At 40.0% G+C, this 27,659-nt stretch overlaps 1 protein-coding gene across 19 annotated transcripts in view; it reads right to left on the bottom strand.

Moving 5' to 3' along the window:
- The window catches only part of LOC133661622 (ELKS/Rab6-interacting/CAST family member 1-like), a 144,035-nt gene that overhangs the window by 89,166 nt on the left and 27,210 nt on the right, over positions 1 to 27,659 (bottom strand). For 7 of the 19 annotated variants that reach the window (XR_009827969.1, XR_009827970.1, XM_062064962.1 and 4 more), the window contains exons 5-13: positions 16,319 to 16,578; positions 16,080 to 16,251; positions 12,142 to 12,216; positions 11,915 to 12,070; positions 11,763 to 11,855; positions 8,711 to 8,878; positions 8,465 to 8,632; positions 5,691 to 5,828; positions 2,108 to 2,248 (exon numbers count right to left, since the gene is read on the bottom strand). Coding sequence is in view for 15 of the 19 variants with exons in the window: in XM_062064962.1 (XP_061920946.1) it covers positions 2,108 to 2,248; positions 5,691 to 5,828; positions 8,465 to 8,632; positions 8,711 to 8,878; positions 11,763 to 11,855; positions 11,915 to 12,070; positions 12,142 to 12,216; positions 16,080 to 16,251; positions 16,319 to 16,578 (1,371 nt within the window). In the remaining 4 variants the exon portion in view is untranslated. The remainder of the gene's footprint in view (positions 1 to 2,107; positions 2,249 to 5,690; positions 5,829 to 8,464; positions 8,633 to 8,710; positions 8,879 to 11,762; positions 11,856 to 11,914; positions 12,071 to 12,141; positions 12,217 to 16,079; positions 16,252 to 16,318; positions 16,579 to 27,659) is intronic. The other 12 variants (XR_009827971.1, XR_009827972.1, XM_062064971.1 and 9 more) reach the window with 3 other exon arrangements.

The raw sequence follows: 27,659 nt of genomic DNA, 5'->3' as shown, positions 1-27,659 counted from the left end.
CTTCTCTTTTTTCACATTTTGTTACTGAGAGCCTTATCCCAAAATGGAATACATTTAATTTTGTTCTCAAAATTTTACAGACAATACCCCATAATGACAATGTAAAAGGGTTTGATTTTTTGTTTGTTTTGCAAATGTATTAAAAGTAAAAAAACTTAAAAATCACAGCCTTTGCTCGATCCTTTGTTGATGCACCTTTGGGAGCAATCACAGCCTCTAGTATTTTTGAAAACGATGCCAAAATCTTGGCACACCCTTGGGTAGTTACATGCATTCCTCTTTTCCCATTCCTCTTTGCAGCACCTCTAAAGCGCCATTAGATTGGATGGGAAGTGTTGGTTTTTATCCAGGATGTCTCTGTACATTGCTGTATTCATTTTAGGGAGGTGACCAGGAACCCGATGGTCACTCTGTCAGAACTACAGCATTCTTCTGTAGAGAGAGGAGATCCTTCCAGAAGGACAACCATCTCTGCAGCAATACACCAATCAGGCCTATATGGGATCATGGCCAGACAGAAACCATTTCTTAAAATTTGTTTTGCCAAAATGCACCTGAAAGACTCTCAGACCATTAGAAACAAAATTCTCTGGTCTGATGAGACAGAAATTGAACTCATTGGCATGGATGCCAGGCATCATGTTTGGAGGAAACCAGGCACTGCTCATCACCAGGCCAATACCATCCCTACTGTTAAGCATGGTGGTGGCAGCATCATGCTGTGGGGATGTTTTTCAGCAGCAAGAACTGGGAGACTAGTCAGGATAGAAGGAACGAATGCAGCAATGTACAGAGACATCCTAGATGAAAACCAAAGCTTCTCATCCAATCTGATGGAGCTTAAGAGGTACTGCAACAAGGAATGGGCAAAACTACCCAAAGATAGGTGTGTCACGCGTGTGGCTTCCCATTCAAAAATACATAAGGCTGTAATTGCTGCTAAAGGTGTTGAGCAGTATTGAGCAAAGGCTGTGAATACTTGTGATTTTTTCAGTTTTTTATTTCTAATAATTTTGCAAAAAATAAAACATTTTCACATTGTTATTATGGGGTATTGTTTGTAGAATTTAAAAAGACAAAAATTAATATATTACATTTTTGGTAAGGCTGTAACATAACAAAATGTGGAAAAAGTGAAGCGCTGTAAATACACTCCAGATCCACTGTAGAGAGATGCAACCATTAAAAAGGTTTCTCAAGGGTTGTTAGCAAGTTAGCAAATAACATAGACAGCGTTTGATGAATGAAGCGTCAATCAATGGATCAATCAAAGGAATAATATACCCTTTGTTACCACTACTCTTAACTTTGTATCTACCAGGTGTTATTTCACTGATATTGGAAATAAAATATGAATTTATATTTAAAAAGCATGTGTAGAAAAAAACTTATTGGGATGAAGAATATAATGAACATTTTCAAATCCGCTGTATGTCAAGGGTAGGTGGCTCACATTTCAACTGGCTTTAATCACACCCTCTTCCGTGATTGACAGCTAATAACCCCAGTCATCTAATGAAGGTTAATTTTACTAGGTTTAATATTGCAACTGTGACAAATATAGGTAGGTATTTGTTGTTCTTTTTAACCACTATTGCTAACATCTGCGAGCTGTTTGTGGCGTGTGTGACATAGAGCAGCTCAAACTAACTCATGACACATTGAACATTGAACAATCAAACTAAATAGCATTTTCTTGTGCTTTGGAAGATCCTACTATAATCTCATGAATGTGGTTGAAAGCTATTAAAATTCCAAATCGACTTGAGGGTGGACAAAATCTTTAAAGCTTTGGCGGGGGTCCTTGCCTTTGAGTGCTCTTGTTAATGTGTTTTCCTTCGTTAAACTTCTTCGGTTTGTTAATCAAGAGCGCAGGAAACTGCCTCGTCACTCTCTGCCTGTTCCCCCCCACAAATGGGCGCCTGCACAGAGGCCACGACAAGGCGCGCTTTGCTTTTGTGGGTCCTATATTATGTTGTCAAGGAGACGTGAGTGTTTTATCATTGCGGTCCTTCAGCACCAAGGACCTTGGCAGGATAGAGGATGTGTTCTACGGCGATAGATCAGTCAGAGAAGGAGAGATAGTGTTGATGTATGTGTCCTCTACCTCACGCTCTGCAAGGTCAGCCTGCATCTGGGAAACTTTCGCTCTCAGATCCTTCAGCTCCTTTTTGGTAGACTCCATCTCATCGCCTTTCTCTCTTTCCTCCTTCTCCCGCTGCTCTTTCAGTCGTTCTATGGTGCGCTCCTGGACAGAGAGAGGAGGGGTTCAGCAAAAGAATAACAGAAGGAAACGACACAATACAATAAAAAAAAAGGTCCATATTGAATTTCCATACTCATAACAGTTGCAATAAACTTAATATGCATGGAAGCTCCAGCAGCATAAACAGTGTTTCTTTTAGACACACAATACGTTCTGGCACACACGTCTAGATCAACCAGGCAGCCACGGTCAGTTCAAGTGAGCGTTCAGATTGAAGACACAACAAGAAGCAGTGTTTGTGTGAGATTAAATTAAAAAATGACGAGGAGGAGAAGAAGGAGGGGAGCTTGGGAAGATTTTCGGTCACCTCTACCTGCCAACACACACATTCACTCTGAATATTAGTGACTCAACAATGAATAGGCCTGCTTCCCGTTAATGGTAGAAAACAAACTTTAAAGAAGGGATGTCCCAATCTGATGTTGATATTGGTCCGATATTAACAAAAAAAAAAACAAGAATGTGATGATACAGTATATGCTTGCATGTGAAGTGTGCGATAAAATGTCCGATAAAAACAGTCCTACAGCGTGTTTACTTTAACTTAACTTAACATCTAAATGTCCTCCAATAAGCACACAAAGTTGGTCTTTTCTTCTATTTTAGTCAAGTCATTTACAAAAGGTAAACATGGTAGATTATATGCTACAAGGGGCTGCCAGTTACACAACAGCTAAACACACAATAGCTCACAAGTGAGACATACATAATAATAATTAAACAATATTGCAGTCTAAAACAGCACATTTGTCAATATAAACAAATATCGAATAGTTAGAGTTGCATATTACGAAACCCAAAACCAGTGAAGTTGGCACGTTGTGTAAAACGTAAACAAAAACAGAATACAATGATTTGCAAATCCTTTTCAACTATTATTCAATTGAATACACTGCAAAGACAAGATATTTAATGTTCAAACTGAGAAACGTAATTTTTTTTGCAAATAATCATTAACTTAGAATTTAATGGCAGCAACACATTGCAAAAAAGTTGGCACAGGGGCATGTTTACCAATGTGTTACATGGCCTTTCCTTTTAACAACACTCAGTAAACATTTGGGAACTGAGGAGACCAACTTTTGAAGCTTTTCAGGTGGAATTATTTCCCATTCTTGCTTCATGTGCAGCTTATGCTACAAGGATCTGCCAGTTACACAACAGCTAAACACACAATAGCAAACAAGCGAGACATACATAATAATAATTAAACAATATTGCAGTTTAAAACAGCACATTTGTCAATAAAAACAAAAAATAAATAATTATAGTTGCATATTACATAACCCAAAACCAGTGAAGTTGGCACGTTTTGGAGGCGTTTGTGTCAGTGAGGGACAGGAGGACACTGGACAAACTGCTCGCCATCATGGACAATCCTGCCCACCCACTCCACCAGACAATTGAGGGACAGCGGAGCTCATACTCCAACAGGCTCCTTCAGCTTCGTTCCCACAGTGTTCGATTCAAGAACTTCTTCATTCCGCACTCCGTCCAGCTGTATAATCACTTTCCATACAGCAATAGATGGTATCTGTGTATTACCTGACTGCTTCTATGTTAGCGACCTCTCTTTGTTTATAATGTCTATTTTCTGCTGGATCTACTCTTTATTTTATGCTGCCCTTTTTTTTACTGCAGCTGTTACATATACTGTAATATTGTACATGGTAAACCGGATTTGTTATGTATTGTGTATATTATATAAAAATATAATATAATATAACAATGTAATATATCAGTATATATTATATACTGTATATACAATATGTAAATGTTACATATACTGTATGTTATATTTTATATTGCTACTACGGTACATTTTTAGTCTACTTTATACTTTCCATCCTTTGTAACTGAGTTACTGTGTGGAACAATTTCCCTTGTGGATTAATAAAGTTTGTCTAAGTCCAAGTCTTAAGTTGTTCAACAGTCCGGGGTCTCCGTTGTCGTATTTTACGCTTCATAATGTGCCACACATTTTCAACGGGAGACAGGTCTGGATTACAGTCTAGTACCCGCACTCTTTTACTACGAAGCCACGCTGTTGTAACACGTGCAGAATGTGGCTTGGCATTGTCTTGCTGAAATAAGCAGGGGCGTACATGAAAAAGACGTTGCTTGGATGGCAACATATGTTGCTCCAAAACCTGAATGTACCTTTCAGCATTAATGGCGCCTTCACAGATGTGTAAGTTACCCATGCCTTGGGCACTAATACACCCCCCTACCATCACAGATGCTGGCTTTTGAACTTTGTGCCTACAACGTTGTTCTTTTCCTCTTTGGTCCGGAGGACACGACGTCCACAGTTTCCAAAAAACATTTGTAATGTGGACTCGTCAGACCACAGAACACTTTTCCACTTTGCATCAGTCCATCTTAGATGAGCTCGGGTCCAGCGAAGCCAGCAGCGTTTCTGGGTGTTGTTGATAAATGGCTTTCGCTTTGCATAGTAGAGTTTTAACTTGCACTTACAGATGTAGCGACCAACTGTAGTTACTGACAGTGGTTTTCTGAAGTGTTCCTGAGCCCAAGTGGTGATATCCTTTACACACTGATGTCGCTTGTTGATGCAGTACCGCCTGAGGGATCGAAGGTCACGGGCTTAGCTGCTTACGTGCAGTGATTTCTCCAGATTCTCTGAACCTTTTGATGATATTACGGATCGTAGATGGTGAAATCCCTAAATTGCTTGCAATAGCTTGTTGAGAAATGTTGTTCTTAAACTGTTCGACAATTTGCTCACGCATTTGTTCACAAAGTGGTGACCCTCGCCCCATCCTTGTTTGAGCATTTCATGGAAGCTGCTTTTATACCCAATCATGGCACCCACCTGTTCCCAATTAGCCTGTTCACCTTCAGGATGTTCCAAATAACTATTTAATGAGCATTCCTTAACTTGCTCAGTCTTTGAGCTAATATTTGCAAAAAATAACAACGTTTCTCAATTGCAGTGTATTCAATTGAATATAGGTTGAAAAGGATTTGCAAATCATTGTATTCTGTTTTTATTTACAATTTACACAACGTGCCAGCTTCACTGGTTTTGGGTTTTGTACTTACACATACAAAATCTTCAAAGAAGAGGCATGTTAGAAAGTATACAGGAACAAACGTGACTAAACTTAATTAATTAGTGATAAATAGGTGTTTACAAAAAGCAATTACTACTCCACTTCAACTTAAAGCGGAACTGCACTTTTTTTTTGTAATTTTGCTTATCGTTCACAATCATTATGAGAGACAAGAAGACAAGGGGTTTTTTTGCATTCTAATTTTCAATACAAATACTAAGGTGACCAGGTTTTACATCCTGGTGTGTACAAAAACACACTTTTAAAGTTATTTGATTATTAATAATGCATGTGATTATTGGGTGACTTCCCACTATCATGTGAGTGGTCGGCGGTTCATACTGTACCTTCTCGGAAAGAGCCTCCTCCAGGGTTCCCAGGGCCGTGTCGGTGTTGGACGTGTCCGTCTGCAGAGATTTGATTCTGTCCTTAAGGCCGCTCAGCTGCTTGTCTTTGTCCCTCAGCTGATCCTGGAGATTCTCTATCTGCACAAAAAACACATAAAAACACTTTTAGGGCCACGCTACAGAATCGGTGTCACTTGCGTACCCAGGAAATAAAATTCATAAATGCATGATAAAATTACCTGTTGATCTGATTAGATATTTATTGAATGTCATTTAAAAGAATAATTGAAACTACTTTTAAGACATGATGTACTGAACGCTGCAGAGGAAAAGATACGTTTCCATTCGAGTCAATGTGTCACTTTTACACTGAGGGCACAGCGCCGCCAGTCCACAGTCCTACACCACATAAACCTTTCTATTTTTGGAAGATCAATTTCACAAAAATCAACTTGTGCGGGACAGGAAGTCATGCATAGACACAAAATAAATGATCTGGGTTTTTGTTTTGTTTTTTAATTAAAAAACTATTTTACACCTTGAAATGTCTTACAGGGTAGGATGGACATTAAGTCAACTTGTCCAAATTTTTCAGACGTTATTTCACCCTGTTGACACAATGGATGAAGAGATGCTGATTTTGGACTTCCAAAACCAAATGTTTTAGGCATAGCCTGGGACAGCTATTGAGGGGGCTTGTGTGAACTGTGACATTAAAAAGAGTTTAATGAGAGTGTGTACGTTAGTCGCTACAGGTGTTGTTGTTGCCACAAATACAACAATAGAGTAATCTTTTAAAGCAAAACTGTTGTCTTTTCCACGAGTCAAGTTAGTGTGGTCACAGACGCTGCAGGTGGGTATTGATGGAGGGCGAACCAAAAAGAGGATCCATTGGAAATATGGGGTAATCATTTACTGTAAATACTTCAGAAATGTATGTATGTATATATATATACAAAGTATATATATATATATATATATATATATATATATATATACATATATATACATACATACATACATGCATATATACATATTTATACTGTATATATATATATATATATATATATATATATATATATATATATATATATATATATATATATATATATATATATATATACATACATACATACATACATACATACATACATATATATATATATATATATATATATATATATATATATATATATATATATATATATATATATATATATATATACACATACAGTACATATACACATTCATATATACACATACATATATGTGTGTGCATATGTTCCTCCTTATACCAACTATAATTTAAATGTATTTACAAAATAACTAATTGGACAAATCAATTTTCACACTTAGTTTTGTCTCTGCATTTTGGACAAATCAATTTTCACACTTAGTTTTGTCTCTGGGTTTCCAATCAGTCCTGTTACCACACTCTGAAAATGTGGAATATTCCACAAGTCACATGCTCCACACAGGAAGTTGCATCGTTCACGCCCACTGCATTCCATGAAGAACAAAAGTAAGTCGGCTCACTGTTTCTTCTGTATATTAAAATCCCAGCACAGTCCTGTTACTAAATTACTTAAAAATATATTTTTTGTAGAATCACTGTAATGTGTTTAGTGTCAACATCCTATTGGCATAAATGTAATGTAGTTTATATTTGATAATTCAATGCTAAAAACTCAGTCATGTTACTTTCAGTCCTGTTACTCCAATGAGTTTAGGAACCTTATACAAAAATAAAATAAAATAGTCTTAGATGAACCAATACACATTTTAATTAGTTAAATATGAGAATTATCCGATTAAGAGTTGAAAAACAGAAATTTAAGTTTATATTGAAAGCGTTATAACAAGCAAACGACACAGTCGGTGCAATGACCAATAAAAAACATGTTGTGGACCAAAGTATTTAGGGAAATTAGCTGTTGTCTTTTTTGCGTAAATAAGCAAGTAAGTAACCTAAAAACATGGCTTAAAAACATGAATTTAATTAAATAAATGTAGAGAAATTGATAAAGATGTAATAGAGTAAAAATACGTGAGATCGGTGTGTAACCTTTGACGAGGGTGGTGTGTATGTGCGTCTGCGTATGTGTGCGCGTGTGTGTGTGTGTGTGTGTGTGTGTGTGTGTGTGCGTGCGCGTTTTGGGCACCTCATTAATCAACTGTTGGCTTGACAGCTTGACTGACAGCTCGCTCTCCTCACACACACGTAGCGGATCACACAGACACACACACGCACACACGCCTGACATTGAAACAGCCGAGAGTCTTTGATCCCGGCTGCACTTCTTGAAAGTGACAAGTGTTGGAAGGCGAGTATGCATACAGTTGAGGAAACAGCGGTTTCATTGCCAATTGGCTTCACTGCAATACAGTATATATACACAGTATGTATCTACATAATATTTATAGTTTTTTTTGCGTACACAATGTGCTTGAACAAGAAGGAAACCAAAAGTTGATTGTATTATATTTGAAGAGGACAAAGTCATCATTTAATGAACGAGGGCAGCTCATTAACATTCTTATCCACATTTTAATTTCTCCGTCTGCTTGATTGGCAACCATAACTCTGCTCATAATTACATATACTTGACTTTAATATTTGTTGTGTTTCTGCACTTGTATTTATGTTGAACTACCATGGAATTAATGGAATCAAGTGTTTGCTAATGTTGCAGCCAGTCGGCTCCTCCATTACGTATCCCACAGCGCCCTCTAGCGACCTGACTTCAAAATAAACACTGATGGACTCACTTTACCTTCTTCTGGAGCACGTTGACTTTGCGTTCCTTGACGTCCAGCATGTCTTTGAGGTCGCTGATCTCGCCGTGCTGGGTGCTCTTCTCGTCCGTTATTTCGGATATCTGGTTACTCTTTTTGGACAGAAGCGACTCCTTTTCCTCCAGGCGAATGCGTAGAGCATCCACCTGCGCGCGTGGAAAAGAAAAGGTTAGGGCAAAGTGTTGCCATCAAACTGCTATTTAGTTACGGGAGGTAAAGAGTGCCTCAGTCTGCAAGATGGCGGCCCTCTGCTCCTTGGCCGTGAGAGACTCCTTAAGGACGTCCACATGTTGTTTGCTGTCAGAAAACTGGTTGTTCAGAGTGTCCAACTTGGTCCTGAGAGCCAGAAGGTCGCTGTCCTTACGATTCAGATCTTGCTTGGCTTGATCCATCTGAACAAAAAAATTACAACAAATCAAAAAGGAAACAAATATTTGTTTAATCAATGATGCTCCGGATCAATTTACAGTCAATATTGTTCTACTCTTGAATCTATTGGATTATTTCCAGTGAAGGGCACACACACTGTGATTTAGCAACTTAACGGTGAAGAAAAATCTTAACAAGTCAAAAAGTAAACTTTATACTCATCATTGCACTCGTCATTTTATTTTTCTGCATCGTTAATTTTACTTCTGCAATTGTTTTATTTTTATAGCAGTTATAGTATAGTATTGCCTATACTGCAAACCGTACATTAACTTAGTTTTTACCTTTTGTATTATTTATAATTATATATATATATATATTATTTATAATACAAAAGGCAAGGAAGAATTTCATTGTACACTTTAGGGTTGCCAAAAGTATCCATACTAAAAAAAGTATCAAGATACAAATCTTTGTTTGTTTGTTCTAAATTGTTTATTTATAATTATCCTGTTGTTCTGTTCATTGTCAAATGTTGTAATACAGGGGTGGGTAAACTCATTTTAGCTCAGGGGCCGCACGGGGGGAAATCATGGTATAATAATTAAAAAATAAAGACAACATCAAAATTGTTTTCCTCTTGGCAAAACACTTCAAGTTAGTTGACCTTCTGAGAAAAACAATGGTGCGGTTTCAAAACACCATGAAGAACACAATGAACTTAGAGTTTGTCTAAGTGTTTTTACAAAGCCATTAAACTTTCAGCACTTCCTGTTTAGCATTCTCAGGACGTGTTTGGAAAAGCAACCGAGTGTTTCCTCAAACCGCAGCATTGGTGACATCCGCAAATGCTACAACACATTCATTTATCATCATTCAAATATTACAATTATAATATAATCAGAACAGCTGTCAAAATGACACCATAATAGTCAAATTAAAGGTAACATAACCATAAAGTTAACCAATGGGAATATGGTAGATTTAAGCATAAAATAAAATAGAACAAACAACAAATGTAGCAACACACATTTTTACAATGAAGTTCAGAGTGCACATCGTGCTGTCAATAAACTGCGAGCGCTGCACGGAATTTTAACTACAAAGATGATGATCATGTTGATTTAAGTCTTTGCATCTTACCGTTTTGTTATTTTATCTGTTAAGTGGATAATTTACAATTTTTTTTTTTACTCTGCATTGCTACAGCATTGGTCTGCTGCCAGCCACAACAGGAGCAGCTGATTGCTTGCACCTGCGCTGATTGGTGTAGCGGCAGCCAATTCAGAGGGCGCTTAAAGTCAGCTGACACGTCATCTTTTAACAGTGTGATGTGGTTTACACTGGAATTGCTATTGCAACATCCAGTGGACACATTTAAAACAGAAGTTTATGTCATAAAACAATTGCAGCTCATTTTTATATTTAGCAAACTCATTTTGCGTTCCGCGGGCCAGATTAAACCTGTTTTTGGGCCTGATACGGCCCATGTGGCGTACATTTGACACATTATCTTATAAAATTAGATGCTAGCCTATAATAAATTGGGGTGTCCTCTTTATTTCCGACATGATACCAATATTTGTAGCTTTGAGTATTGGCCAATAATATTAGACAATGTTTAACTGATATCGGAAAAAATTATATCACATGCTTTTATAATTTTGTAGTGTGGAATGTTATAAAATGTTTGATCAAGTAAAATTAGTAAAATGCAAAACAATGGTACAACCTATTTATTATTAACCCTCTGAAATGGACTTATGCTGTCTAAGTTGAAGTGGAGTGGTAATTATTGTTTTTTTGGCGACACCACCTGACCACAAGAATTCATTAAGTTAAGCTGATGATGCAGTACGTTGAAACATTTGTTATTGGATACTTTCTAATACCCGTCTGCCGTGCAGACTTTGTGTCTGTAAGTAATATGCACCTATAATTATCTGATAGTTCTTGATATTAACGAAGGTGCTGTTTTAGAATGCAATATTGTTCAATGACGGACACGCATTAGGTATGTCTAGCTATTTTGTCCTTAACTGTTGTGTAGCTGCTAGGTTCAAACTGATTACTATCGGATCGGGCCCCCCTAATTTTAATACAGACATCATCATTCCGGTTTATAACAATATAACAACAATTTAACACATCTACACCTGGGGTTTTCAAAATGGGAAGACCAGCAGCATGATAAAAATGAATAAAAAAAACGAATTTCCACTTCTGTTATGTTTAAATGGGAGCGTAAACTGTTTAACAAAATTTGGCCTTGGATTTTTTGGTTCAGACTGGCCCACTCCAATCAGATACTGTGCCAACTCACCCTTATTGATGTATTAATTGTAAAAATTGTATATTTATATATTCAATGTTTATAAATATGATTGAACGAAGGGGACTAGAACACGTGTAAGTGGGACTCCTGGGCCTGTGTAGGCTCTCATTGGGCCAGGTCGTCCTGATAGACAAGCCACTGATTGTAGGCCAATTAATTGAAACTTTTCAGTCTGTGTTGTGTCTTCGGTCCTGGGAGAGTTACCGTAATTACCAAGGCAAGACACAGCAAAAAAGTTAAAAGAACAAAAACAAATGCTGGCTGTCCATCGGCCCATTAAATGACCGCCGGTACTCCTCAAGGCCAGTCCGCTAAAAAATGCGTAATTTGGGGTGAGGGGTATTGCACAAGCGTATTACGGGACTTGTCTGAGGGGAGGCTAGTCACACTTTGAAAACCCCTCCTTTACACAGACATGTAGAATGATCTCATATAAGGTGTTAAAGCACAGATATATTCTCTGTATTAGTAACGCTGTCAGCACCTAACTAAGGAAAAAGAGAGCAAGTTCAAGCAAAGGTGGAAAGGTAAGATAAAAAAATGAAGCAGCAGTTGTTAGGCGCGTCTCTTACTGCGGACACCTCACGCTGCAGCTCAGTGGCCCGTTCCTTGAGCGCCTCCTTCTCTGATTGGCTGTGACCTAACTCTTCCTTTAGCTGATCAACCTGGACAGAAACATTTGTGTCCTTGCAGTCTAAACCTCGTCCTCCAGGAAGTTCCTTACCTTGTTCTTCATAAACTTGGAGTGCGACCTGTACACCTCCATCTGCTTGATCTCCTCCTCTCGCTCCTCGCAGCTCAGCGCACCGTTGGACTTGAGCATGTTCACCTCGTCCTCCAGCTCCCTCATGCCGCGCTCCAGCGAGCTGATCTTGGCATCCTGGCGAGGTTGGGGGGGGAGAGAGGTGAGGATGACGCCCGACGTCGGCCTTCCGCTTCTGAGCACCTCACCTTCATTTCGATGACCGTCTGCAGGGCTTTGGTCTTGGTGGACTCAGGAGCTGCTTCGTACCTCCTGTGCAGCTCCTGGGGGACACACACAACGTCAGCGGAGGACGGAGAGCGAGGGTGGAGACAGGGACGGGGTGACGGCGGAGAGACAACGGCCGAGAAGGGGTGAAGGGAGGCTCGGATGGACGGGGTGGGGCGCGGTAAAGGGGCGGGGAAGGATGGCGAGTGCTGGAGGTGCGCCGCCGAGGGATGCGGAGGGAAGAAGACGGGATAGTGGCTGCGAAATGACGGGGACGGCACGGGGAAGGAGGGAGAGGAGCGCAACGGGGGGTGGTGACGCGTCGGGGGCGCCTGGAAGGGGGGAGACACGTGGAAAGGAGGCGGGATGGCGATGGAGGGCGAGGCGGGAAAGGAGGCGGGAAAGGAGGCTGCAGGGAGGCGATGGTTCCCTCTGGCTGAGGCGCTGACTTTCGCCCTCCGTGGGTCCAGACGTCCATCCCACATCCTCCACACTCAAACAAGTACCTCAACGTTTTTAGAAATATGTATTAATAAACAGAAATAAATAGTCCGCACAGATGCCGATGTCACCCCGTCGCATCCCACCGGTCAAATGAATGAGATCAGGAGCATAGGAAAAAGAAGAAAAGCAGAGATGGAAGGAACAAAAGCAGAGGGCAGCATGTTCGCATCACTGATTCTCTTTGGGAGGCCATGACAGCTAATGAATGGCAGCTAAAGCATGACAGCTAATGCATGGCAGCAACATAATAAACAATGTACGTAAAATGTCAAATCATGCAATTATGGCTTGAGGCAACAATACTTATCACTTCCTCACACACTCTATGTAGGCCATGAAAACATGTTTTTAAACCACATTAATCCAATTCTTAATCTCTAACGTTAATCTTCTCCATCTTCTTGTGCTTGACTAGGTCATATATAGAAAGTAGGTTTGTCACAAGACTGATGCTTGCGTGAATAAGATTAAATGTAACCTAACAAACAATGTAAAATGTCCATAATAAAACTAATAACGTGTCAGAAGTGTGTTAATGGTTTGTATAAATTTGAATATTGTCCTTTTTTAGCGTAGAGAATATGATCGTTCAGTGTTTCTTGCTTAACGCACATCTATTTATTATCTGACCTGTGGAGGAATGGCATCACTTCTGGATGTGTATTGACTCACAGTCAGCTGACTTTATACTGTTATAAAACATCTGTGTAGTATTTCAGTGATGTATTACATGTACATTATATTTAAAATCACTATAGTGACATATGTATACTATATTTAAAATCAATATAGTGATATATTACATGTACAATGATGTGTACATCATATATAAAATCAATATATTAATATATTACATGTACTGTGTACATTACATTTAAAATCAGCACACACTTACATTAGGCGCATACATTTCTGCTGCTGGGCGAAATGAAAGCAATACTAGTAAGTAAATAAGTTGATGTTCCATTGTTTAATAATATTCAAAACATGATATAATGTTGCAAATTAATGTACGTGTATGAGACATATGTGATTGACAGCCACGAAAGCTAATCAAATAATTTCATTTGATCTGTTTTACAAACATTTAACAAGTGATTGTGACAAATATAAACATTTATTTGTTAAATCTGTTTTATTGCATCGTTACATATGCTAGCACTGTGTTTAATGGATATGTATTATTATTTCCTTACATTATCTGAAGCGCAACACATAGCAACAAGTTAAACATTCAATACATATTACTCAGAAAAGTGTTCTGTTTTTTTATGTGTTAACTTCTATCTTCATATGATGTTTAATTTTAGTAATTAATGCATCAGTTCACCTCTGTTAAAAACAACAAATGACTTTAAAACCACTATTTTTGGTAAAATATTTATAATAATGTAATACATTTGAATGAAAACAACAAGATGGAGGTTTTCTTTAGTCTTTTTTTAAGAATAAAAAAAAGATTAATTTGATGACTAATCGCATATCTAATTAAGCGCTCATTTTATTTAATGGCTTGACAGCAGATGTTAAAAGCGCACTGCCGTCTCAACTGCACTAACCCGCATTCAGCAGTAGAGGGAGCTGTTGTATTAAAGACACTAAAACCAGGAAGCTTAGAAGACAGGACATTTTTCATGTGTTTGAGCTATGATAACGCCATCCATCCATCCATCCATCCATTTTCTACCGCTTGTCCCTTTTGGGTTTGCGGGGGGTGCTCAGCTGCATTCGGGCAGTAGGCGGTTAGTTTAAAGTACCAGTAGAGTGGAAAAACAAATTGCCACTATATTGAAGCTATTATCATATACATCTGACCTATGAAACCTAAAGACCTACAAAGTTTGCGAATAAATAGATATGATTAAAATAGTATCAATCTCATTAAGATTCCGAAGCCATTTTGAGGGATAACGAGGAAGCCAGTCACGTGATCGCGTGACGTCGCGCTAGGAACCAAAGATCCCTTCCCCATCAACAACAATGCTGATCAAGCAGACTTTGTGAGAGCCAGCAATGATTACTTTGGGAAAAATTATGATCCAGGACCTTATATTCTTGAGCCCGACCACAAAAATGACGAGCAATAAGTTTTAGAAGCCAACTGCTACCCGGATGCAGCTTTATTGTGACACTAGCATCCGCAGCATTGCGAGGTGATGAACTAACAAACTAACCATTTTAAACCATAATAAAACAAACACTTACTGCAAAATTTCCACTCTCGCTGAGATGCCGACTGACGGGACACTCACATAATCCTGTTTAGATGAAGAATAAATCGCAATCCTCACGATGGGTTAAAAAAAAGTTCCTGCAGGAAGCGTCTTTTGAGGTCTTTTTCGCCATCTTGCAGGGATGTGAAAGTCGACCAGCCTGTCGGTCCATGGCCACATTTGTCTACTACCAGGTGAGCGATGCATGAATTATGATCTACAATTTACTTTTAGCAAGTTTGAAACGAGGCAGAAGCAGCCGCCGGCTTAGTGTGTGTCAATGCACTGATAAAATAGTCTGTTTGCATTGGTGCTGATAACAATATTGCTCATATTTGGTTAATTTTCAGGTCATGACATGTAAATGGAGTATTATTGGCAGTTTCTGGATGTTTTTTTAGAGGGTATAATGAGTGCACTAGAGGACCCTCGATCTGTTTACTCAATTGTTAGCTATTTATTTCCGATTTCGAAACCATAAAAAAGCCAAGCATATGTGTTCTTGTCTTACATAAGGATTGTGAATGATAAACACCACATCTCAATTTTTGCGTATTTCTAGTATGACTAATGGATCTGAAACTATGGTCAGAGTGCAGAAGCGTTACTCCAGTGACGTAGAATCTACGAAAATTGCCAAAAGTATTCGCAGCGCAATATTCAAAATGGCATTTTATGATGTTTAAACAGTGTTTTCACATGCTTTGCGTATTGTAAATACAATCGGTTTAATGGGTAAAATGACACACAATTAAAAAGCATATAAAGTCAACTTGAGGCAGCATGGGGGACCAGGGGTTAGTGCGTGTGCCCCCAATAACAAGGTCCTGGGTTCGATCCCCAGGCTCAGGGTCTTTCTGTGTGGAAATTGCATGTTCTCCCCGTGACTGTGTGGGTTCCCTCCGGGTACTCCGGCTTTCTCCCACCTCCAAAGACATGCACCTGGGGATAGGCTGATTGGCAACACTAAATCGGCCCTAGTGTGTGAATGTGAGTGTGAATGTTATCTGTCTATCTGTGTTGGCCCTGTGATGAGTTGGCGACTTCCGTCCGAATGCAGCTGGGATAGGCTCCAGCCACCCTCGTGACCCCGAGACGGACAAGCGGTAGAAAATGGATGGATGGATGGAAGTCAACTTGTTTTTCCACTCTACTTGTACTTTAATTTGAACACACACGCACACACATACACACACGTTTACCTCTCTAAGTTGCAGCATCTCCTTGTCCTTCTGCTCCAGCAGGCCCTCCAGCTGGTGGATGGTCATTTCGGCGTCAGCCAGGCGTCTCGTCCGCTCATGGTCCTCCTCAGTGGTGCACGATGACAGGCCTTTGCTCTGCAGCATTTCCAGGAGCTTCTTGATGGACTCATCCCTGTTGCAAACGGCTTTCAGACAAAAAAAACATCCAGAGGCTGGATGACGCACAGAGATGACTTTACCTTGCATTCAACGTGTGCTTCTGGGTGTCGATCCTCAGCTCCATTTCTTCCAACGTCTTCCTCAGGAGGAAGAGCTCCTTCACCTGGCGCTCGTATTCGCTGTGGAGACGCAGGAAGTTCTCCTCCGTCATTTCCTGCGGGGAGACGGCGTGCAGGGACCCGAGGTGACCCGACTCGGAGAAGTCGGGCTGGAAGAGCTGGTTGAGATCTCGCTGGATACGGAGCTCGTCTTGCAGGGCTTGGATGGTGCACTGGAGATGCTGGAGAGGAGAGATAGTGCTGTTTCTATACTCGCATCCAAAACAAGTTTGCAAACACAACCTCATTAGGAGTACAGATCAGCTACAGCCACGTAACAAGCTTGCCTGAATGCCCAAACAAAGAATTTCATCTCATCTGTGCTTTTTTATGAAGAACGACTGTAAAATAGTCCACATTGGGACCAAAAAAAAAGTTGCGAGTGCAAACACTTTGATTAAGAAGGTGGAAAACACCTTTGAATTCAAGAAACAACTTGTAACAAAGTACGACTACACCGGCTGCTTCTCTCTAAAAATTAATGTTAAACGTCGTCTATCTGTCATTTGTATGTATTTTGAATTGTGTTCTGAATGTTAAAGTATAACTATTCTCTATTAAAATGTGTTTTTTGTTCATATTTTTTGGTGTTTGGACCAGATTAATAGGATTTACATGATCTGTTTTGAGAAAATTGTTTTGTTTTTTGGAGGTGCTACTGTGACATGTTTAGAAAAGACAGAATTTCCTATGCCACACAATTTCTGCATAAATTAGCGGAGCAAGCACGCAAACACGGACGCACAACTGCACGATCGCTCCCGTCAAGCGTATAAAAGTACATCGGAGTAAACAAACAGTCTTGCACGAATGCAAAATTGCAAACGGAATCATATGATGGATTCAGACACACACACACACACACACACACACACGCACACGCACACGCACACGCACACGCACACGCACACGCACACACAGCTGGAATGCGGAGCTGAGAAATGCCAGACCACTTGAGAGAAGCAAGGAGGCGCAGGAGGTGAAATAATTTAGGCATCATTAAAAACAGTTTAAAAACATCATTGCAATATGACTGAATATAAAAAAGAACAGCGCGTTCAAGAGGATGGTTCGGCTGAGTCGTCTTTGGCGTGTTCACCTTTGACCCCATCAAACTCCTTCCGATTATTTTTCATACTATTGCCAAAGTGTCATAAAATTTATAAATCCTGTAGATGACAGTAATGCTGGTTAAATACTGTCAAATGGTGTGAATTTCTGTGTTGGCCCTGCGATGAGGCAGCGTCTTGTCCAGGGTGTACCCCGCCTTTCGCCCGAATGGAGCTGGGATAGGCTCCAGCTACCCTGAGAGGGACAAGCGGTAAAAAATGGTTGGATGGATGGATGTGACGGTATTGTAAAAAAATCTTCACAATAATACCGTGACGTGTAGCGGTATCAAACGAAAACTTGGTGAGTGTAGTTTTTTTCTGGCGCTTTTGCGTTGTCCGGTCTAAAAATAAACTACATCCCCCCAAATCCTCTGCGCAGCGCGGGACTGGCAAGGTGGGGGCGTGGAATGCCGTAATGGGGAGAAAAAGAGGAAGTCTGCGGGAGAAGTGTGTTCGTAATTGCTTATTAAGTTAAAAGTTAAAGTACCAATGATTGTCACACACACACTAGGTGTGGCGAAATTATTCTCTGAGCGGTGGCCGCGCCCGGGAATCATTTCCCAGAAGTGAAAAAAGTGGAGGTCAACCAAGCTAAGATGGCTGTTGTAGAGCAAGCGGCGTGCAAACTATCTGAGTACAAAAGAGGCTTAAATCTTCCTGCAAAAAGCAAATACAAGCAAAAAATGTAAACTACGGTATGTAATGGAATAGATCCCTATACTTCATCAAAAAAAGATTTGTCGAGTGATATCAAGGATTATACATCAGTCGCGATTTCAGACATATTGAACTAATGTGCTCCAGACGTCATTCTACACAACAAAACAGATGGAAATGTGGAAAAGCTTCTTTGTGTGGCTGGGTCAAGGAAATTGGTATCAAGAATCTCTTGGATGAATCATGCATCGTTTTTGCTCGGGTAAAGTCGCAGTTCATGATTTATCTTTGTGTGTACTGATGTTTGTTGCTTTTGCATGCCCCGTTAATGAGCAGTGTGTTTTTCCCTGTCTTTATCAAAAAATAACTATAGATGTCAACATTGTGTATGTGCAGAAAGCTTCATTTATTGTTGCTGCCTTTGGTAAAAGCTTAACTCTTACAGGTTTTGCTCACATTTGCTTTCTTTTATTTGGACACGCCGAGTTGGTGCTATTCGATACACTCGTAGCAAGCGTGTTTAGGAAATACAAATAATATCAAGACAATCCTTAGACAGGAAATTATAAACGTTAAAAATGTATCTAAAAAACCTTTAACAGAGTGATCACTGTAAACTCATGCATTCTTCAACTCTGCTCCCTTGGACTGGAGTGTGCCATTTTTATGGTTGTTTCGTAAAATCTTGCACATTTCCTCCATTTTGATTACCTTACGAGGAACTCTGAAGAAACATTTTATCCTTTTCGCGATTTGAACGATTCGTACAGCCGAAAACAACACAAGCATGGGGTATTTTTTCTTCAAGACAGGCTAAACGGCGCCTAGTACCCATTGAGAACAGAGCTAGCTTGACCACCGTGCATATTTAATGGACGAGACGTGAGCTGGACGTGACGTCAGTAAAATAAGAGCAATTGATAAGAGCAATTTTTTTCCCCCGGACATTTCCTAAAATAAATTTGTTAAATATGTCCACAAATGTTTTTGTTATGTTGCTAACAAACTGGCGAAAACACAACCTCTTCGGCGGAGGTAATAAAGTCTGCATACTGCAAAGCAAAGCACGCCACCTTCGTCTCGAGGGTTTCCAAGCTAACACAGAGCCGGTTATGTCGCACAGTACGGAGGGGACGCCCTCAGTGGGAAAGCGGACAATGCACACCGTAAACCATCACCTGGAAAGCCAGCGAAGATGAACACCAATGTGTATGGTATTTACATTATTACAATCAAGCATTACATTATTAAAAAAATGTCCACTGCAGAAAGTAAAAGTTGAAAGACACTTAAGTGAACATTATTGTTTTACATGGGTTGTTTACATTGTCACTTTAAAGACACTCAACTGTAAAAAAATAAAAATAAAGTTTATATATTTGCTTAAAACAGTGGATGTTCCCGCACAATTCTTTGCATTTAAAAATATGTGTTTGTAGTAATAAATGTGATTAGAACATTTGATCATTATGTTTGTGTTCAATTACAGTAAGTGTGTTTATCCTAAACATTCTTGATACTTCATTTTACTCACTGGTATTTTTACCAAGTCTGTTTTTTTTTGTACAATACCACAATAATATCATATCAGGGCCTTAAAACTGTGATATCATTACATCCCTATTGTAAACAATTTTAAATATGGCTTCAATACAATATTGCATTTGAATCTAGCATCGATGCTGGAATGTTAACAGTTTTATGAACGAGCTGACTTGTGTGTGTGCAGCTTTAATGCTAATTGTCCACGCCTGTCTACAAAAGAGTGTGTTCTCCACCTTACGCAAATTGCGTGATCAATCTAAATTAAAACATGATTAATGCAATAATAATTTGTGAATAATTACATGCTTTAAATTTGACATCCCTATTTGGAACGTCATTGAAACATCACTTTTGCATGCCAGGGGACCTTTAATAAGTCACATTGTAACCTCAGACACCCTGCAAGTATGCCCCCTAGTTGCTTGGTGATGACATGAGAGCAATCTGATTGGACAATTTGATAGTTTTTCTGTTTTGGGGGGTGATATAAATGCATGCTGACAAGCTCAATCTGTAAAATCCTGTTTTCAAAAGGAATTATGTTTATTCAGATGAGGGAGAAGTCCGTGATGCTTTATTCCGAGCCGCCTCTTTGCTCCCTCGAGCCACTGCTCATCTGTCCTTCAACGTTAACAATCTCTCTGTTATTACTCCTCCGCCTCATCCCTCGCTCGCCGGCTGAGTCACGCTTGGCCCTTCCGACCCCGAAACACAAACGTACACACATGAACACAAGAAGCACGTATGCAGGAGTGTGTGGGGGGCGATAGAAGAAATATCGTGGTCCCACATTCTCCTTGATGAGTGCACAACAAAACGGGATGGGAATCCAAACAAGCAAACAGCGAATGTGAAATAGCCATCGGGAGGATTGAGGGAGATGCCGACCCTAATCAGTCACATTGAGATGCGACGTCAGGGTCAGTGGAAAGCAGCCAGCTGTCACATATATTTAACATGAGCACTTTCACATCACATGTTAAAGCAGGAGACTCAAACTCTCAGCCCACACGATCATATTTTATGGCCTTCCAAATAACTAATTTAGTGCCTAGGTCTTGACGGTTGAGGTTGATTAGACTTTTTTTCTAATATTATTTTTCTATATTCGTTATAATGAATCCAACTGCAGTAAACAGATACATGGACTGTAACAGGTGATTAACTCCAGAAACAGATTCATTTACAGCGGGAGACTTGAAGCAGCCAACTGTAGTCAAATAGCGCTCACCAGTTTTATAGGGTTCGAAAGGGCACGTGATTTTGCTATGCATTGTGGGTGCCGGGTAGCCATTTTTGCTGGACGTAGGTTTTGTTTACATGGCTGTACTGTACCCGTGGTAATGTGAGAGAAGGCAACAAGCTGGATTAAAATGGATCGTAAAAACAGTACACTAAAAAAAATCTGTAAAAAAACGGTCATCTACTGGCAGCTACGGCTGCCAAACGAAAACCATAAAATTAAAGTAAAACATTGTAAACCAAATAATGATCAAAAACATTATATTTACAGAAATTTTCATGAAACGTTTTGCGGAAAAATATCATAATTTTGCAGATTTGTACTAAATTATTAAGATCAACCACCTTTAATAAAGTGACGATGCAAACAGTTCTGCAGAAAAATACCTTTATTCTACAGAGTTTTTCCAAAATATTACGATCAAACACCTTTAATGAAGTGACAATTCTGGCAGTTCCACAGAAAAATACCATTATTTTACAGATTTTTTCTGAATTGTTAAGATCAACCACCTTTAATAAAGTGACGATGCAAACAGCTCTGCAGAAAAATACCTTTATTCTACAGCATGGGTGTCAAACTCTGGCCCGCGGGCCAAATTTGGCCCGCCGTGTAATTCCACTTGGCTCGCCGATCCTCCCGGGAGTCTTCCAAACGCCAGCCAGCCAGCCCAACGAGTGCTGGCCAAGTCACATAACATGTGCGGCTTCTGCACGCACACACATTAGAATGCAACGCATACTTCATCAACAGCGATACAGGTTACACTGAGGGTAGCCGAATAAAAAACTTTAACACTGTTAGAAATATACGCCACACTGTGAATCCACACCAAACCAGAACCCTTTGCAGCACTAACTCTTCTGGGACGCTACAAGGTGTGTGTGTGTGGGGAGGTTGTTTGGTGGTAGCGGGGGTGTATTTTGTAGCGTCCCGGAAGAGTTAGTGCTGCAAAGGATTCTGGGTATTTGTTCTGTTGTGTTTATGTTGTGTTACGGTGCGGATGTTCTCCCGAAATGTGTTTGTCATTCTTGTTTGGTGTGGATTCACAGTGTGGCGTATATTTCTAACAGTGTTAAAGTTTTTTATACTGGTACCCTCAGTGTAACCTGTATCGCTGTTGATGAAGTATGCGTTGCATTCGCTCGTGTGTGTGTACAGAAGCCGCACATATCTTGTGACTGGGTCTGAACGATGTTAGAATGGATGAAAAGCGGACGTGACAATAGCTCGTAGAGTACGTTAAAAGTTAATTTGTTCAACCTTGGCCCGTGGCTTTGTTCAGTTTTAAATTTTGGCCCACTCTGTATTTGAGTTTGACACCCCTGTGTTAGATTGTTAGTATGGACATAGACTTTTATATAACAAGCTACATGAATTTGAAAGTAATTTAAGAAAACAGAAAATGCTATGTATAATTAATTTGGTATTTTTCTGTAAAAAAAAAAAAGAAATGTACATAGTTTGTCAATACTGGCATATTACTTAAAATAACAGGCGGATAGTTTATTTACAGATAATGTCTTCAATTCTACAGTTTTATAAACTATTTAAAAAAAAAAGAAAAATGACAGTAGAAATTTAGAGTAAATTAACCATAAAAATAGGATTTTTTTTTACAGTGTAGAGATCAACTATTCCAGACTCGCATCACTGCGGTAGTTGTGACCCCAAGATGCAGGGGACAGGAGGACGACGTACAGGTAAGAGTCTTTCAATGTCCACAAAATGGCAAGAGGTGCAGCAGGGAAGTGCACGAAAGCAATAAACCGCATACAAGGAGAGCCAGACAGCATGTGACATTTAACACAAAACAATCCTCGAGCCCTGACGAAAGGGCGAGGCAGGCATTTGTAGAAGCCAGCTGATTAACAACCACTACCAGATGTGCCCAGGCTGCCAAGGTGCAGGGGAAAGACTAACCTGACTCTCGCCAGATCCTTGTAGTTCGCTGAGCTCCACACAAGGATCTGGGAGTTCTCAATAGGAGATGTACACTACCGTTCAAAAGTTTGGGGTCACATTGAAATGTCCTTATTTTTAAAGGAAAAGCACTGTACTTTTCAATGAAGATAACTTTAAACTAGTCTTAACTTTAAAGAAATACACTCTATACATTGCTAATGTGGTAAATGACTATTCTAGCTGCAAATGTCTGTTTTTTGGTGCAATATCTACATAGGTGTATAGAGGCCCATTTCCAGCAACTATCACTCCAGTGTTGTAATGGTACAATGTGTTTGCTCATTGGCTCAGAAGGCTAATTGATGATTAGAAAACCCTTGTGCAATCATGTTCACACATCTGAAAACAGTTTAGCTTGTAACAGAAGCTACAAAACTGACCTTCCTTTGAGCAGATTGAGTTTCTGGAGCATCACATTTGTGGGGTCAATTAAACGCTCAAAATGGCCAGAAAAAGACAACTTCATCTGAAACTCGACAGTCTACTCTTGTTCTTAGAAATGAAGGCTATTCCACAAAATTGTTTGGGTGACCCCAAACTTTTGAACGGTAGTGTATTTCACAAGGTGGGGCCTTGTAAAAAAATCATTGTATGTGATTGGATAAACCACTTGTCCGTTATCTTGAATGACGTGCTACTTCAACCACTCACATGGAAATCAACCCGTGACGCTGATGAGAGCGACGCTGGGAAATCCAAACCCGGTCGGAAGAAGAGCCAAAACATCCTTGCCACCAATAAATGCCTTCAAAACCGTTCTCTGTTCATCTTTTAAAGAATTAAAATTTGATAGATTCGACAAAACAGTTGCAATAGCAGGATCAATGTCAGCACACGACGCGCGTGCCGCCATTGTTGCTTAAATCAAACAGTCGTTTCGGCGCTACGTCCCATCTATGAAATCCCGCCCGGCGATCCAGATTGGTTCGTTATTTTTTGCTATCTTGAAGGAGTTTGCAATGCCTTCGAGCCCAGACCCTTGTGTGGAGCTCAGCGAACTACAAGGATCTGGCGAGAGTCAGGTTAGGGAAACAGCGCTCAGGAGGACATGCAGTAAAAGGAACCAAAAATAAGAGCGCTACACAGGAAATAAACACAAAAACAGAACAAGACGTGATGTGACATATCGTCACAGCTACCTCGAAAAAATATGTTGGTGGAAGTGATATACATGAGCACGTCCATTGAACAAGAGATTTAACCAAGCTGCCGCCGTCGTCGAAGCCAAACTTGTATATAATTTGTCAACGGAGTCCGTTTTTATACCGGTGAAGAATTTCAGAATGCAAAGTCTGTTAAGGCTCACTGTTCTCCGTTCAAATTGCACATAATCTACAGCTTGTGTGTCGTAAGCAGGTTTCCCCCAAAAAACAAGCCTGTTATTAATTGAAAAACTTGGATCACTGTGCTACTGCTCCGAAAATAATACTCATTCATTTTCTGTGTTTAAACCAAGACTTAAAGTGAATTAAGTGAAGTGAATTATTATTAACCCTACAGGTGTTGGCGTTGAAGCTCATGTTTGATCGTCTCACGGCTGCTACCCAGGCTATTCGCAGTCGCTTTATTAGCTTCATAACGCGACTTCCTCCGGCTTTGCTTTCACGCTGGAAATGAGAACAATCCCACCAAATCCTTTTTTCCTGAAGCGATCGTGACTACGATTGTGGCAGTTTGACGCCATTAGTTTGCGGCATGTTTTGAATTTGTAAAAAAAAAAGTATTAATTCAGCCATTTAAATAAACTATTCACAGTCTAGCAAGACCCACAATGCACTGCGTTTTCACGTCACTCTTTCAAGCCCTATTTTGGGGACTTTACAGTGACGTCACTTTTTAGTTGACTTTACAGACTTCATTATGTCAATGTCAGCAGTGTGACATGGAAGTGAAAATGGACATCATAAAAAGCTCAGAGAAAATAAACGGCCAGCAACAATAGTCACCATTTCTTTCCTATGTTTTGAACTATCCTGCCGTGGTTGTCATGAAAGCAGGGTTTCCTTCAAATGTCTTTGATCATGGCGCACCACCGCGGCAAAATAAAAGCTGCCACACCTTAAAAATGAGGGCTTTTTACATTAAAAAATATAAACAATATATTGTATGAATGGATATATTGTAAATAAGGTAGTCTGTTATTTATGTAGTATTGGCCAAAATCAGTTTGAAAAACATCTCAAATATAAAATTGTTCCTCTGTGCTCCATTTAAAAAAAAGGTACGTCTAAATCGCCTGTCAGCTTAAGCGCTGCAGCTGGTCGCACAGCTGATCGACCTTGGAACGGAGCTGGCACTCGGCAAAAGGAAGGAGAGAAAGTTCAAGAGAAAGGTATTTTAAGTTAATTAATGCATTTTGGGGGGGGCAGCACGGTGGAGCAGTGGTTATCGCCCATGCCTTACAGTAAAAATACTTTGATTCCCGGGTTTGGGGTATTTCTGTGTGGAGTTTGCATCTTCTCTCTCTACAACAGACCTGGGCAAATTAAGGCCCGGGGGCCACAAGCGGCCCGTGAAGCTTTTCAATCTGGCCCGCCGTACATTCCCAAATAATTGTTGTATATCTTTAAGATGGAAAGTGTAGCTACCATTATGATGTGCAGTGATGTTTTCTAATGACTGTAAGTCTTCAACGATACAAAGTACCGTATTTTCCGCACTATAAGGCGCACCTAAAAACCTCCAATTTTCTCAAAAGCTGACAGTGCGCCTTATAGTCCGGTGCACCTTATATATGGGCCAATATTGCGCCACAACGGGTCTCGCAACTACGGGATGCATAACGTAACCCCAGCCTCTATTGTAGCATCTATTCAATGCGCCTTATATATGAACAAAGTTTTAAAATAGGCCATTCATTGAAGGTGCGCCTTATAGTGCGGAAAATACGGTATTTCAATGGTTGGAATCTGCGCTTATGGATGATATACCAGTTACTATGGTAACCTAATTAGTTACTATGGTAATCTAATTAGTTACTATGGTCGTCTAATTAGTTACTATGGTAATCTACGTCACAGCAGCTCAGACGAGGCACCAAGCAGTGTGGGCGGGAAGCGTTTCCACAGACGTGGAAGGAGATTTTCACAACAAAGTTCTAAAGCTTAGTGATAAATCACATATATCAGATTGTAGGTGGGTTTATTTTGTACCCTTCGCGTTCATATTTCACTGTTTGTTGCATTTTTGTTGCGTTTCACTTGATTGTAAAATATGTCGATCGAAAGGGGGTGTGACATTCATATTTTGTCAATATTCAGTGTTTTATCGTTCATAGAAAAAATTACAATTCCATTAGGTTTTTTAAGGCAGTCTGTCATAACGTTTTTAACATTCAATCAGACATTATTGTGAGGTTTTGTATTAGTGTTCTTAAAAATAGATATACCGGCCCCCAGACACATTTTTTTCTCTAAATGTGGCCCCCGAGTCAAAATAATTGCCCAGGCCTGCTCTACAAGTAGTCTGGCTTCCTCCCACCTCCAAAGGAATATGTGGATTGGCAACACTAAACTGGCTCTAATGTGTGAATAGTGTGAATGTTGTCCGTCTATGAGTTGGCCCTGCAGTGAGGTGGCAACTGGTGGCGGTTTCGAATGCATTTCTTGTTAAAGCCTGTGAAAACGACCTGAATTTTGACATTAACGTCTAACTTTACACCATGTGCGTCTTCGAACCTCTATTTGCCTCTATTTGCCTCTTCTTCTTCCAGCGGCCCTCGGGTAAATTGAGTTTGAGACCCCTGTGCTAAAGAGTCAAGAAAAGCATCAAGTTCATTCCACTGCCTGAAAGCCACTCCTTATAAGGAGAGATGAGGCTATGGCAGGCCTCGGCACAAAAAAAAAAAAAAACACGCACCGAGGCCAAGTGAAAGAAAGTGAGAGGAGGAGGAAGGAAAGTAAAAGATTACAGCTTTAAAACATTTACTATTTCCAGTAAATAATGAGAAGCTGCATCCAAGTGAAAGTTTAATACCACTCGTACACTCTATACTCCCTCATCGTCTGTAGCTTTTTAAGCCCCCCCCCCTTCTTAGCTTCCTCAACAAACATGCAGGTTTGAGGACCATCTGTTAAGCATGAGCGTCCATGTGTGAAGAGCGAACGTAGTGAACACGCTCCAAAGAACAGACCTTTTTTAAAGGCTTCTTTCCTGCTGTCATGGATCCAGAAAGAGAGACCGGGTGGGGGTGGGAGGGTTGTGTGTGTGTGTGTGGGGGGGGGATAGAGAGAAAGGTGAATAATGAGTCGCAGGTTGATGAAAAGAGGTCAGAGGTAAGGAAGGCTACGTGAGTGACAACACACAAATGATTGTCACCGTCTTTTTGGAGGATGACATCATGCATTGTACACAGCCAGGGCCTTTTTATAAACTGCCGACTCAGCATACTAGGCAAGGCCCTCGTATTAATGTGTCAGCACCACAGGAGCTCATACAATAATAAACTGTTGACCACTTATAGTATAGCTCCACCGTGATCACATCTATTTTCATCTTCCTCATTCATTTTTAATCCATAACATTCTCACTCTCCCTCATTAGCTCAATCAATTATTTCTTCATTCCCATAATTCTCAGGTTTTCTATTTCCCAGTCTCCATTTGCATCCATCTCGACTCTTCCTTGCTGTCTGTTCTTACACCTTTAGCCACAATTTTGCTGACAAAATGAGTTTTTTAAAACAGTTAAATTAATTCCAACCAATCTGTGGTGTTTTGCCTTTAGATGTTATTTGACGTTA

Source organism: Entelurus aequoreus, linkage group LG12 (genome assembly GCF_033978785.1).
Source record: "Entelurus aequoreus isolate RoL-2023_Sb linkage group LG12, RoL_Eaeq_v1.1, whole genome shotgun sequence".
NCBI lineage: Eukaryota > Metazoa > Chordata > Actinopteri > Syngnathiformes > Syngnathidae > Entelurus > Entelurus aequoreus.
The sequence above is the reverse complement of the archived record's forward strand: the minus strand, read 5'-3'. Positions and strand labels throughout refer to the sequence as shown.